The sequence below is a fragment of the Halichoeres trimaculatus genome, unplaced genomic scaffold (genome assembly GCF_033239565.1).
Source record: "Halichoeres trimaculatus isolate MK-OKI-2021-1 unplaced genomic scaffold, fHalTri1.1 fHalTri1_scaffold_3, whole genome shotgun sequence".
NCBI classification, from domain to species: domain Eukaryota; kingdom Metazoa; phylum Chordata; class Actinopteri; order Labriformes; family Labridae; genus Halichoeres; species Halichoeres trimaculatus.
Window position 1 is genome coordinate 41,599,611 of NW_027437181.1, and position 14,028 is coordinate 41,613,638.

Genomic DNA, 14,028 nt, shown 5'->3' on the forward strand with positions numbered 1-14,028 from the left:
TCCATCAAACGCAGACAAACGGAGTAAACAGCTTTAATTCATGTTTTGGCAGCTACTCAGTCCAGAGGGTTTGCTTCTTTCAGTTTCTGTCTCTGTAAAAACTAAGTCATAGAGTAAGGGGAGTCTGTTTTATGATGAGCTCAGAGGACCAACACTTCAAGAGTTGGAATCTTCACGCCTTGTTTTTGTGTCTTGTTAGACCTAGGTGCTGTTTATAACATTTTGCCCAAAAATGCAAAAAAACGCAGTGGGAATGAAAATGCTGTGGTATGTATGGTAGGCCTGTAGTTGGCGATACAACTGTAGAGACACATGTGCCCACTAGTAGCCAGCTGCTAATAAACTAAACAGGGGGTTAGTGTAGAAGTGGAGCAATAGATGCACGTCTAGTTAACAGGCAGTCAGCAGATTCAGCAGCACCAGGTAGTCCACCGTTGTTACTATTGTTGTTTTCCAGTTTAGGCTTGGCAATTTACATATCTGTCAATACAATCCACTAAGTGCAATATCTTTTTTAATTTCAGTACTTCAAGTGCAATATTCTGTTCAATACCTTCAATTAGAGCAATAACTGTTCAGAATAGTTCATCTTGCCCCGTCTAACTCCTTGTGTAAATAGTTATCTGGTTTCTTACTGATACTTTATTGCTTATTTATTTTATTGTATTATGTAAAGAGCAATGGTAATACATAGAATAGAACTTTATTTGTCATTGTAACAAGTACAACAAAATCATCATCAATAAAGTAATAAAGTATTAGTAAAGTATTCCTGATTCCTGGTAAACAGCCCTGCCAACAGCTGCTGAAGAACAGAGAAGTTTGAGGGAATACATCTTAGTTGGGTTTGATATGCATCATACCCTCCTCATCAGATCAGGGCGTAATGATGGTCTAAAGCTGCTTGGGGGTGGGGGGTGCATCCTGCTGAAAGTCCTCACTCACTGGGCTCCTTCAGCTCCATTTCCACCAGTTCAGTTTGTCTCAGTGTGGCACACATTTTGTGGCTTTTCCTTTCCTTCCTAAAACCTGGACTGGTCCTCAAATTACCGACCCATACCATCCCACTTTTTGGAACTGAACCCAAGAGGTGAAGCTAGAAACACTGCAGTCCGTTGATTGGTTAAATAAAAAAATCATCACTCCCTGTGCGACGGTGGAAATTATGTACAACACATAACCCTGCCATGTTTAAATCTCAACTCGACGACATGAAGAGAACTTTCTTTTTGTTTGGAAAATGGCGTCTCCACCATTCCATGGTCTGTTTTTCTTCTTCGTTAGATTTATTGGCAAGGTAATCTGCGTCATGCTGCTGTGCTGTCATGCTATCATGTAGTCCGACGAGGCTGTTGGCATCTGGCTTACACTCCGTCTACCAAGAGGGGCACGGCTAGCTATGGAAACACAACCAAGATCAAGCTCTTCTGATCCGTACTGGAACGCTTGGTGGAAACGGGACCTTTAAGTTGAAACACGGTTTCCATCTCTGCCATCTTCATGCTTTACACAGGAGAGCACTCACTCTGCTGTTTCTCTGCTCAAATCTGTCAAATCCAGACCTCGTCTCTTTTCATGTTTTAACAAATCCATCTGCAGTGAAATGACGCACCATCAAAACCATCAAAAGCAACAAAACCAGAATGACGTCCATGCTAACAGGCTAACTGTGGAGCTTCACATAAAGAAGTCAGCTTGTCTTCTTCTACATGTGTCATTGTCCTGATTTACATGTTATACCCAGGCCTTCAGCCCACAAGCAATGGACCACAGGAACCATGTAGTTCTTGGGATTATTTTACAGAAAGTTCCTGGACCATCTGTTCAAAACACACCTAAAACCAGTAAATTTGTCTTACCTCATTGGCAGGTTTATTTATTTTTCAATCTTTTATCTTTGAACTGAGACATAAGGACTCTGATTTACTGCCTGGTGTCCGCATTAAAATCCATTTCCAATAGTCACCATTCTCCCTGAATACTGGCTTTGACATCTCAGTTAAAACACGGCCTGGAACATTCTGTTTGTTCAGATTCAAAGTCGCGGCGCAGCGTGGTGAAAGCAAAGATGGATAAATCAAAGAGATGAATGTTGTGTGTCCTGGCTGTGGTCCGTGTCCAGTAATCTGCCAGACAAAAGGGAAGGTTTCTACTGTACTGCTCACAGCAAACACACAGGCCCGAGCCCCAGTATTCCCCACTGTGTCATCATTTCAAGACGGTGTAATGAATGTCTGAGAGGAGCGACGGAGGGGGAAGGGCGCCCGGCGGCTGGCGCCCCCTTTCTATTAAACATGAGCGACTACAGGAAGATCCACGAGCAGGAGTATGTGCACAGAGGCTTCAGTCTTCATGAGAATGTGTTTGTGAGGGTCCTTTATGAATGAGTGTTCGGTCAATATCTGTGTATTCACACACAGAAGCACAATGATGGATGTGAGCATGAGAGTGTGTCAGTGTGTGTGTGTGTGTGTGTGTGTGCCAAACTGCCGCTTAAATGTTTCTCCTTGACTGGAGAGACCTCAGAGTCTGCTGCTACATCTGCTCCGATAAAAGACACACACACACACACACACACACACACACACACACACACACACACACACACACACACACACACACACAAACACACACACACACAGACCTATGCACAAACACACACCCATTTATCACTCAGATATTCTAGTGTAACAGAGAAACAGCTTTGTTGACAACAATGTGTGTAAGAGCAATTATTTCAGAGCGCCATGAACAGGTTCATATTACCCAGCATGCAAACACACAGAGGACTGACTTAGATCATCCCATCCCCCTCTGACACACTGAATTTAGCATTAATGCAGAAATAACGTCTCCCCCCACATATACTGAGCACACACTGGCACATGTACATGTACATGTACATGTACACACACACACACACACACACACACACACACACACACACACACACATACACACATACACACACACACACACACACACACACACACACACACACACACACTTACACACGGGATAGCAAATTTGGGTTTTTAATTAGAGCTGCCCAGGAGCAACACAGTGGGGGAGGTTTTTATGGGCAGAATGTAAATAAACACAAAGGAAATCAACACAAAATGCAAAGAGAGGAAAAGAAGAGGAATGCTTAAAAAAAATGCAGAAGAGGACAAAAAACATCCATCTATTTGTGAGGGCAGCAGACTGATTCAGGCGTCCCTCTCCTTCCTCCTCTGAGGGGTTTTCAAGCCAAGAGGAAAATATAATCCTTCCAACGAGTCCTGGTTCTACCCTGGGGTCTCCTCCCGGTTGGAAGGGCCTGGAACATCTCCAAAGGGACCAGTCCAGGAAGCATCCTTTCCCCCTGCCAAAACCACCTCAGCTCACTTCTGTCAGTGCAAAGAGGCTGCCGCTCTGCTCCTGACCCTGAAGCCAAGACTGAGTACAAACACCTTTATTCCAGCTACAGGTATAAGGGAACTCAGTCTTTGGGTCAGAACCCAGAGCTCATGACTAAAGGCGAGTGTCAGAACATAGATTGACTGACGAACAGAAAGTTTTGCTTTCCAACAATCCAGTAAAATGCCCTCATTTCTGCAGGTTTAGCACGTAGTCTGTATTCAGAATGGACAGAGTGGCTCCGCCTCTCACCAATGTACGGGTTGAAGCCAAAATGCCCCATGGTGCAGCCAGAGTCTACACAGGAGAGAATCTGTGTGGGGCAGAGGGACAGATAAAAGGCTTTTTTGTCTCTTCTTGGCTCTCCCTCCTGACATATTTTACTATTTCTTAAAAAAAACTACACAAAACTGCAGCTGTCAGTCATTGTCAAAAGTAATGTAAAATCCTGTTTTTGACCTCTTATAACTGATGAAAAAGAAACTTTTCAGATAAAAGAAGACTTGAACAGAATGCAGCCCAATAATATCTCTACATCCCCACAGCATACGAAGAGAAACATTTCTACCAGGTGTAACTGTTTTTCAAAGTTTGACCACAGCCCATCTGGAATAACTTGGAGGCCTGAGTTTTTGACCCAGCCACCAGAGAAATCAGTTTTGTAGAAACCTGACATCCGTTTTTTTACAGTCTCTTTCACAGCAACAATCGCCAGTTGATTTCACAATAATTTCCCCCTTCACACGCCAAAAAGACCCTGAGATGCTCAAACTCTTTGTCCGAAAGGTTCAAAATGAGATACAAATGAAAAAACAACTAAATTCACAAGAAGCACAGTCTTTGGTGAAGGAAACACACTGACTGATAAGTAGTTCTCAGCCCGCCTGCACTACGAGGGAGCTGCTGAATCTGAACTGAAACATCTTTACCAACGCTGAACTGACACTGAAGAGAAAAAAAAAAGCAGAATATCAATGAGAAATCAAAAACTGTAATGTTTAAGTTTTATCTAGTAATATGTGCACTCATCTTCATTCATTCATTCATTCATTTTTGTAGAGGCTTCTTCCAGAGCTCTTTGCTGCTGCAGAAATCCACGTTATTCACCAGTTCTGACCTCACGCCTGTTTAATGGTCAAAAAGCTTCAGATGATCTACAAACAGTGTAAACAAAATGGAAACCTTTCTTTTTAGATATGATAAAAGTTTCGGGTACTATGGTGTTGAGTAGGTTTGTCTGCAGCTACGTGCAGGATTAAATAAACCTGAGAGCGAAACCTTGAGGGGCTGTTCCTCTCCACCAGCTGCTAATCAGGCTATCAAAGAAGAGGAGAGATTATAACACACACAGTCACTGTACACACATCCTTCCTGGGAGTGTTTTCTTGTTGGGTCATCACTCAGAAATAGCTTCTGAAAGGACTGAAGTGGAAGTCTCATCTTCAGTTAGAGCAAAGTTTCATTATTGGTTTCAATGCTGATCTATAAACTGTGTGTTCCAGTTCAGACATTCTTCATACGGCACAGTCCTCACTGTGACAAAGTTGCTCATGATGAGTGAACAACCCCATCTTGTGACCACAGGAGTCATGACAAGTCAATGCATACATGTTGCATGTGCTCCTGACCCCTTTCTGAACCTCATTATGAAGGTTCCCAAACAGAGTTCAGCTGACAGGCTGATTTCCTCACAGGCCAGAGAAGTTGAGTTTTTTCCTCATGTTTTCAGCTTCAACCAGAGTCAAATGCCCTGTTTTCTAGTGGAGACACCTGGTGAATAAAGAGGACCCTGATCCTGATCCTGATCCTGATCCTGATCCTGATCCTGAGAAAGCAGCAGCAGAGCAGCTAAGCTCACTCAGTCTGTCATCCGTTTGCATCTCTGGTCCTGGTTCAAACCTGGACTTCAAGGGCTACAGCTATTGCAGTCTCACCATCATCACCATCAGCACCATCATCATCATCATTGTCGACCATAATAATTATTATCATCACCACAACCATTATCATCATTATCATCAACATCATCATCTCATTATTATCACAATCATCTTCATTATCACCATCATTATCACCATCATCACCATCATCATCACCACCACTACCATCATCATCATCTTCATCATTATCACCATCATCCCCACCACCATTATCATCTTCATCATTATTACCATCATCACCATCACCACCACCACTATCATCATCATCATCTTCATCATTATTACCATTATCATCACCACCAGCATCATCATCATCATCATCTTCATCATCATCATCACCATCATCACCACCACCACCACCATCATCATCATCTTCATCATCTTCATCATTATCACCATTATCATCACCACCACTACCATCATCATCATCATTATCATCATCATCACTTCCACTAAAATCATCATCATCATCATCACCACCACCATCATCATCATGATCACGATCATCTTCATCATCATCATCTTCATCATTATCACCATCATCATCACCATCACCACCATCATCAGCATCGTCATCATCATTATCACTGTTACAGCACAGAGCTACAAACTCTGTCTTTGTTCATCTCCTTCTATCCCTGACATGACCAGGATTCACTGGTGTTACCTGTCACAGACAGGTGTCAGAGCACCGAGCTGTGAGAAACACTGAACAGATAGACTGATCACCTTCTGGACACTAAACTACAGACTGAATTTACAAAGTTTGACTTTTACCCTTCAAAAAGTAGCTCTATCTACCTACAAATAGAAACACAGAAAGCAAAGCAAAGTGGCCTCGAAAGGAGATCTGCTCCCCAAAACAAATTCAAGCCTTTGCAAATGTCAGTTCTTTACGACAGTAGGTGATGGTGCTCATGGGAAACTGAGTCTTCATCCCGGAAAAACAGCGCAGGTTCTGGCACATTACTCCTCAGTATCAATTCATAAAAACAGAGAACACTTTAAGATCATTTCTAGAGTTGGACAGTGATGTGTTCATAGTAACAATTTTAGTTTAACTGAGGAGTAGTGTAACAAATAACTGTTGAAACACAAGTAATTTTATTCCAGTAACTCTCGGACATATTAACCCACAAATGATTCAAAATCCAATTATCCTCAAATCAATTTCATGATGCACGCTGGCTGAGCGGCAGAGCAGGTTTATGGGTTTCCTGCAGAACTGGGCGTCTTTGTAGGCACAGTCGCAGGTAGATTTTTGTTGGTGCTTGTTTTCATTTGTCATACATACTTGGCAACCCTGACTCACTTGAAAGATAGAGCAGTACACGTTTCTGGTCAGAGGCAGAGAGTTCACTTAAGTTTCACTAAAATCACTTTAGTTTTGCGGGGAGGAAAGACGACGGAAGCATCCTGGTCAGATGTAGATTGTGTCCTGATCTCTTTCATCTTAGATAAACTTTTGCTTGATTTAAAAAACTGTCTTTTGTCCTCAGTTGAAACAGATGAGTATTTCACATAACCTGTAACTCAGATGCCTTCATAGGCTGCAGGAAAAACACCTGCTGCAATTTGACTGATGACATTCACATAGAGGCCATGTCCAAACTAAGTAACACGAGGAGAGAGGACACAGTCACCAGCTTTGTGGAAAAGGAAAAGTAACTTGGCGGGAACTCAAAAATAAGTAATATTACTATTAGTGTTAAGACTAACACACATTTGTTGATAAAATTCATCCATCAGCAGCCTTGAAGAGGGATCAGAGATAGCTAAACACCAGTTTATACTCTTCCAGTGTGTGTGTGTGTGTGTGTGTGTGTGTGTGTGTGTGTGTGTGTGTGTGTGTGTGTGTGTGTGTGTGTGTGTGTGTGTGTGTGTGTGTGTGTGTGTGTGCGCTCTGTAACACTCTGTAACATTGTCATCAATCTGAGTGGTAGTGGTGCCAAAGGCCTTGCTGGAGCTGAAGATGATTTCACTATCAATCACCTTGTGAGAGTGTTTGTGTGTGTTTCTTTCAATGACTCTGTGTGTGTGTGTGTGTGTGATATTGTCTGTGTGAGAGTGTGAGAGTGTGTGTGTCCAGCATCTTCATTGCTCGCTCTGTTTCTCATTCTTTGTGCGGATCAATACCAAAGTTTAGACACACGACACAAAACCCAATCTGTCTGTCTCTGCTTTCTCAAACACACACACAGGCAAACACACACTCTCTGACACACACACTCACACACGTCTTCTCCTCTCTCTGTGTTTTTTTTATACCTTGGTATCTTTTTAGAGCCTGAAAGCAGTAGTTTTGTTTCCTGCGTTCAGTGGTTGGATCAAACACAGACGCTGGAGGCTGCAGACAGACAAACTGCTCCACACGCTCACATCTCAGGGACAGAAAAAAGAAAAACTTCTCTTTACCTTATTTCTCTCAAACAGCTCTGTCTGGATGGCTTTCAGGTCGGTGTCCAGAGCAGAGGCGGCCTGTCTGCGTTTCTTGGTCAGCTGTTCCTCCAGGTCTTCAGCCTGAGCCCTCAGCTTCTTGTTGTCCCTCTCCAGGGCCAGCTTCTCAGTCTCTAGGCGCTCCCTGCGCCCCCACTCTGCAGCGTTCTCCACCTGCAGCCGCTCCATCTGCCCAGAGGCACAAGAGGAGAAGAAGAAGAAGCTGGGGATGATTCATGTGTCTGAGTGAACTAATCAATAACAGTGACAGGTGTGTTTCACTGTCACAGCTTAGACCACACCGAAACACTCTGCTGAAAACACCAGGGCCTCCACTAGGGGGCAGTGTGATTCCCCTCTACAGATCAAAAGCTGGAGATGCATGAAACCAGGACGTGCTTTTCAAAAAGAGGACTCCTCACCTCTGCTCGCAGTTCAGCCAGTTTTTTGTCCATGCTGGTTCGAGCTCCCAGTTCGTCCTCCAGGTCCTCAGATATACGGCCCAGTTCATCCTGGTGGATTTCCTTCAGCAGGTTCAGCTGGGTGGGTATAAGGAGAGAGACAGGCATGAGGTCTCACAGCTCTGATCCTCTGGGCAAGTTGCTCAATTTCACAGTGCCAAACCTTTTTAATTAACAAGTTTGTTCAAATACACACCCTATGAATCGTCAAAATTTGGCATTTAACTCAAATTAGAGAACTTCCTGTTTGGATTTCACCATGTCGACTAGAGACTTTTTGTAGGTCTTTGCATGCTGGTTATGCACAAAAAAACCTTTCACCTTTAGCATTAAGTTACAGGAGGGGCTGAGACATGAAATCACTGTTTGACATCATTTCAGGGAGAATTGAGCCGAACAGAGTGAAGTAGGAAACTTTAGAAAAGATCGCAGTGTGTTTTTTTTTTTTTGGGGGGGGGGTCATCTTGTGTACCACTATGATTGGTATGCCAGGAGCTTGTGCACCGAGGACTTTTCTGTTTTGTCTGGAGTGGAAAAAATCGCTTAAATGTGTTCATTTTAGTAAAGAAACATGTTTTTTGTAATTAATTCATCATGGTTAATGCATTTAAGCCAAAATGATCATGTAAGATTTTTGTTATTTAATGACAAAAAGTAAACAGATTTAAGATGAGCCAACTACTGGTGAGGAGGACTTACCATTTCGACTTCAGAGTTTTTTGCCTTGAGGATTGGTATCAGCAGCCTTCATGAGTACCGTTATTTTGAAATAAGGCTGGTACCTGCCCAACAACTGACACTAGTACTGTGCTCGCCCATCCCTAAATCATATCAAACTAAAGTTGCGATCTGCTTCTTGACTACACAACATTTTTGTGGGGAAATTAAAAGAAAAAAACATTATTCTAAAAATGGCCCAGCTTCCACATTCCACTAACTCAAAAATTTTCTGCACAGGAAGACGTGCCTCCTTCCTTTCTTAAAGGTTTCTGGACCAAACATCCCCGTGGTGGTGAAGAATCTGGATCATCAGCCGTGGAGATAAGCCTGACCTGCACTCCCCATGCATCCTTTTTCATCCCTCCATGTTCTTATCTGATGCTTGAATCTCAGCCTGTGTCTCATCAGCTCCCTTCTTCACCTTCAGCACTTCTCTCAATCCTGCTGCCATCTTTATCTCTTCCACGCTTATCTTCCAAACATCGCTTATCATCATTTCACAGCTCTTATATCCTCTAAACTTCCTGCTTTTTCTTCCCTAACCAGGTTTATCAGATGCATCCTCTCATTGAGCTTTTCTGACACCTTTTCTGTCCTCTGCAAACCTGGGACGCCCCCTGGTGGTGTAACACAGAATAACCCCAAACCCAGGCATTATGATGAACTGCACCATTCCACTCTTATAACATCTCAGACATATCCTGTGTGCTGAGGCGAGTGGCAGCGTGGACGCTCACCTGTTTGAAGGCCTCCTGTTTGCTCTTGCTGAGCTCTTCGTATTTCAGTTTCCACTGACTGAGCTCGGCCTCCAGCCTCTCGATGCTCTTACTCAGTGCCAGCTTGTCTCTGGAGAAAACACAGACGCCACAGACAGTTTCAGTTCCACTCGTTAAGTGTCCTGTTAGAGCAGTAAATGAGGGGGCTCATTACTTAAAAACTGATGTTTTATTCTGACAATCCTGCATTGTTCAAACCTTTTTCATTAAGGTTCATGTCAACAATGAAAGCTGTGTGATGCTTATTACGTTCAGAAAGAGGAAACACATTTGACCAACAGCCAACAGAAACAGTTAGTTCCTCACAGCCCAAAGAAGATCTACTAAAGCAGTGAGCGCAGCAGGTTTCAGATTCAGCTTTCTCCTCTTCAAAGCGTCTTCATCGCCTGTGAGGGTACAAGTCTGAGGCCTAAGAGTTTCTCTGACAGTTTTTGGACTCAGCTCTGACAGAAAGGGGACTGGGTCTTACTCTCTTTCTTTCAGCAGGACCTTCTGGGACTCGTCCAGGCGGAGCTGCAGGGCGTTGAGTCTGCTGGAGTCTTCCTCCACCGTGCTGATGTCCTCCCACAGCTGTCTGCTGCGCTCCTGGCGGCTCAGACCTGAGGATGAGCGAGAGCTGGCCAGGTTTGACCCACCGCGACTTTCCCAGGCCTCCTGGGGGTCTCCTTCAGGGGCTCTGGACTGCAGGACTGACTCGATGGCCTCCAGGTCCTGGAGGAGAGAAGAAAGACTATGAGAACAGACATTTAGTGTGGGAAGTTTCTGATTCCAGAAAGCAGCATTATAGGACGCTGTGTGGACGAGGTGTTAGCTTCATGTTCCTGGAATAATCCTTTCAGCGAGATTTATCCTTCAAACAATCCTTCACTGCTCCAAACAGCTGGCAGGGACAGAGACGTCTTCCAGCTTTAAGAGCCAGAGACAAAGCATCGCTCTCTTTCCAGGCCACAGATGACACTTTTGAAATAAACTTTAAAAAAATTCAGAAAGCTGCATGCATCCAGAGGACCTGTCAGAAACACAAAACTCCTTCCTGTTCGTCTGCGCTCCAGGCTACGTGCTGTGACGTTAGCCTTCTGCCTGCTCTCTCAGCACAGCCTGACACCATCAGGTACGTTTGTGTCCGCAGGTCTCTTTAATTTCATGGTCTGAAGAGAAATAAACTGGATATGTGTCTCCTCTCCTCCACTCAGTGTGGTCTCACCGTCTGCTCTCCATCACTGAGAGGCTAAAAGTTTCCCCGTCCTGTCATCCACTGCCTCTGCCAGATGTGAAATGGGAGGTCTGTCTCTCACGGACACGTCACACTGTGTGCTGCTTTACGAGAATCATGACAATGCCTCGAAGAGTTCATGGTATAAATTTCTTATTCACTGACTGAGAGCTGAGAGCGGGGGATTAAACCACAGCACCATGGACCCAGGGAGAGGATCAGAGCGCGTGCAGCTTGTCTGAATTAAAGCAGCTTCTTCAGACTGAGACTGAACAGAGATGCTTTTTCATTATATGATGAGTAATAGGATGAAGGGTCAGCAGTAACGCTGGCAGGCAGGGTGCATCTTGGGATGGCCATGCTCTCTGAAAATCCCAAACACAGTCCTATGACTGACTTTGTGTCCTGTGAGGGGCAGGGAGAATCATGTTATAAACTTTCCTGCGACAGACTGCTGTCATGTTAGCTTTTATATTCTTAGGAATATCCTGTGATTTTTGGGTCCAGTTCTTAGTGCAGCTGTCTCTGATCTCCTAAAAGATTTTGATCTACATGTGTCAGTCCTGTTTTCAAACAATGAAAAATCTGATTTTGCTTTGTTTACACTAAGCATAATCAAGTAAACCTTCCTTAAACTGTTGATGGTTTATTACCAGGGCAATTTTTAGACTTTTCACACACATTAATCTCAGAGTTAGCTAACGAAAGCTTTAAACCAGGGGTTTTCAAACTTTCTTAGTTTGTGTTTCCCCGTTCAAATATAGTAACAGCCAAGTACCCGCTTTTATGGATAAAAAGAATGTATTCCTCCACTTACTGACAATGTTTTTTTGAATCACTTTTTTGTTTTCTGTTTGATGGTTTCCTTATCATGGTGCCTACCTCGTCAGTCGGCTGGCGTCTTGATCGGCTTTGTTCTGGTACAGTGACATTACACGCTGTACCTGCTCAGCTCCTCTCAGAGCACCCCACACACTACAGGACTCCTGGATGCAAACATGTTCATTATCCGTGATCTGTCCTCTTGGGAACTTCAGAGCAGATTAGACCCTCTCTCTAAACTGGACCCACCACAGGAAATCAGACACCATGTAATTTTCAAACATCAGACTAACAGGCCTTAGCTGGTTTTGAAACACCCACCTGGAAATGAAGTGTTTCAGACAGAGGCTGAAGGTTTTCTAAATCACCAGAGAGAAAAAATAAGGATCTTTAAGAGCTGTTAGTCATGTGACAAAAACAGTACAATACACCTTTCCTGAAGACAGGAAGGGATCACTGACAGTTTAAGACAAAGTGACAGTTGACTGTGCTCACCGTGACACTCAGATCTGTTTTCATGCTAAATATTTACAAGAGAAAGGGAAAATAACTGATGTAAATAATTTGTCTGACACACCTGCCCCCCTTTCCTTCTTTAACATTCACTGAGATTAAAAAGAGCAAAACTGGATGATTCAGTCTTTGAATTTGTTTTATTTTCTTAACTCTCTCCTCAGAGGCTGTAAACAGGACTGATTTATTTTGAGAGAGGGTGAAGAAACTTGTCTGTCCTCTTGATTCATGAGGCTCAGCAGATCCACAAATGACAGCATCAGAGGACCCTTTGATAACAGCTTCACTCTGAGTAATGTATTGTTGTCAGAGCAGAGCTGAGGCTGCTGCTGCTGTCGTTACAGGCCACGTCCAGCAGAGGGCCGCAGAGTGGAGCAGGTGTCGGTCAGAGAGAGGACCACCCTGGTCCACATGTGGAAGCACTCAGCCTGTGAGACTGTGAGACCGTGAGAAGGAGACAGGAAGTGAGGCTGAGCTGTGTTTGAGCCCAGTCCAGCCCTGCCCCGACCAAACCCTGCTGCACACACTGACACCACACTGGTCAGGGTTCACTGTGACTGACATACCCTCTCTGTACATTACCATGAGAGGTGTGTGTGCAAGTGTGTGTGTGTGTGTTGCCATAGAAACAGTGACTGAGTCAGCTGAAGGTCAACCATGAAATGAGATGACGGCGATCTTTATTCACTGCTGCTGGGTGGACAGCTCCAGTGTTAGCTTACAGCTCATACACACACGAGTAAAGCAACTGTGTGTGGGTGTGTGTGAGTGTGTGTGTGTACGAGCGTGTTTGCTTGTAGGGTGGGAAAGTAAGCTACCTGCATAACAGGGACCAGTTCTTGCAGTAGACCCACACAGGGTATGATCTCAGTGCTCCCATGCTTTCAGTCTCCATGTTTCTGTTGTGACACAGATTCTGATGATTTATTTCAAAGGAATGAGTTAACCTGATGATATTTACCCAAAATTTAACCCTTTAGTTTTTATGACAGATGGGACCGATGACAGGAACACAGGAGTAGAGCGAGGGCAGTGTACTGACAATATGTGCTACACAGTGGCGTCTGGCCAATAGAGGGCGCAAGGGCGCCGACCTCCCCAGAAATATATCAAAAAATATCATTATTATCATATAATTATTTATTACACATTATTCAAACAAAATGCATTTTGTACTACCTCATAAAAGCCTTTTAGAAACGTACACTATTTAATTGAAGAGGATTTTCTTATAAATACGTCCTTTCAAATGAAGGGGCGCCGGTCTAATGTAGATGTATGAACGTCCTTCGATTTTTGCCCAGCATGTGACTGCAGAACTCTCTCTCATTTGCCACCTCAGGGATCCCCCTCGGGGCCATGCTCGGGGCGCAAAAATTGCGCCCTAGAGACACCCACTTTGATTAGTAGCCAATAAAAATTCGTCACTGTATTTTTTCGTCACATGTAATTAGACAACGGACGTTGTCAATCATGTAAACGCATCATTAGATTTACACATGCGCACTTGGCCTTACACTGTGAATGATAGAGAACTACGGAATGGCGTCTTCAAGTGGAACTACGGCGGACAACACGATTGTTTCTTTACAGAGATACCCTTTTGCGAGGCGCAGCCTTGAAGAAAAGAAAAGAGTAAAGGAGCTTGGGCCAGACCAGCCCGATTTACAGATTCACAGCAGACAAGTGATAGAGGACGAGCTAACACTCGCGGTTTCTCGCGGGGTAGCTACGGGAAACGTAGCTGG

At 44.0% G+C, this 14,028-nt stretch overlaps 1 protein-coding gene across 1 annotated transcript in view; it reads right to left on the reverse strand.

Annotated features, from left to right (window-relative positions):
* Positions 1-14,028, reverse strand: part of ccdc102a (coiled-coil domain containing 102A) — a 93,387-nt gene that overhangs the window by 14,750 nt on the left and 64,609 nt on the right. The window contains exons 4-7 of the mRNA XM_074667200.1: positions 10,202-10,443; positions 9,694-9,802; positions 8,198-8,314; positions 7,755-7,964 (exon numbers count right to left, since the gene is read on the reverse strand). Coding sequence (XP_074523301.1) covers positions 7,755-7,964; positions 8,198-8,314; positions 9,694-9,802; positions 10,202-10,443 — 678 coding nt within the window. The remainder of the gene's footprint in view (positions 1-7,754; positions 7,965-8,197; positions 8,315-9,693; positions 9,803-10,201; positions 10,444-14,028) is intronic.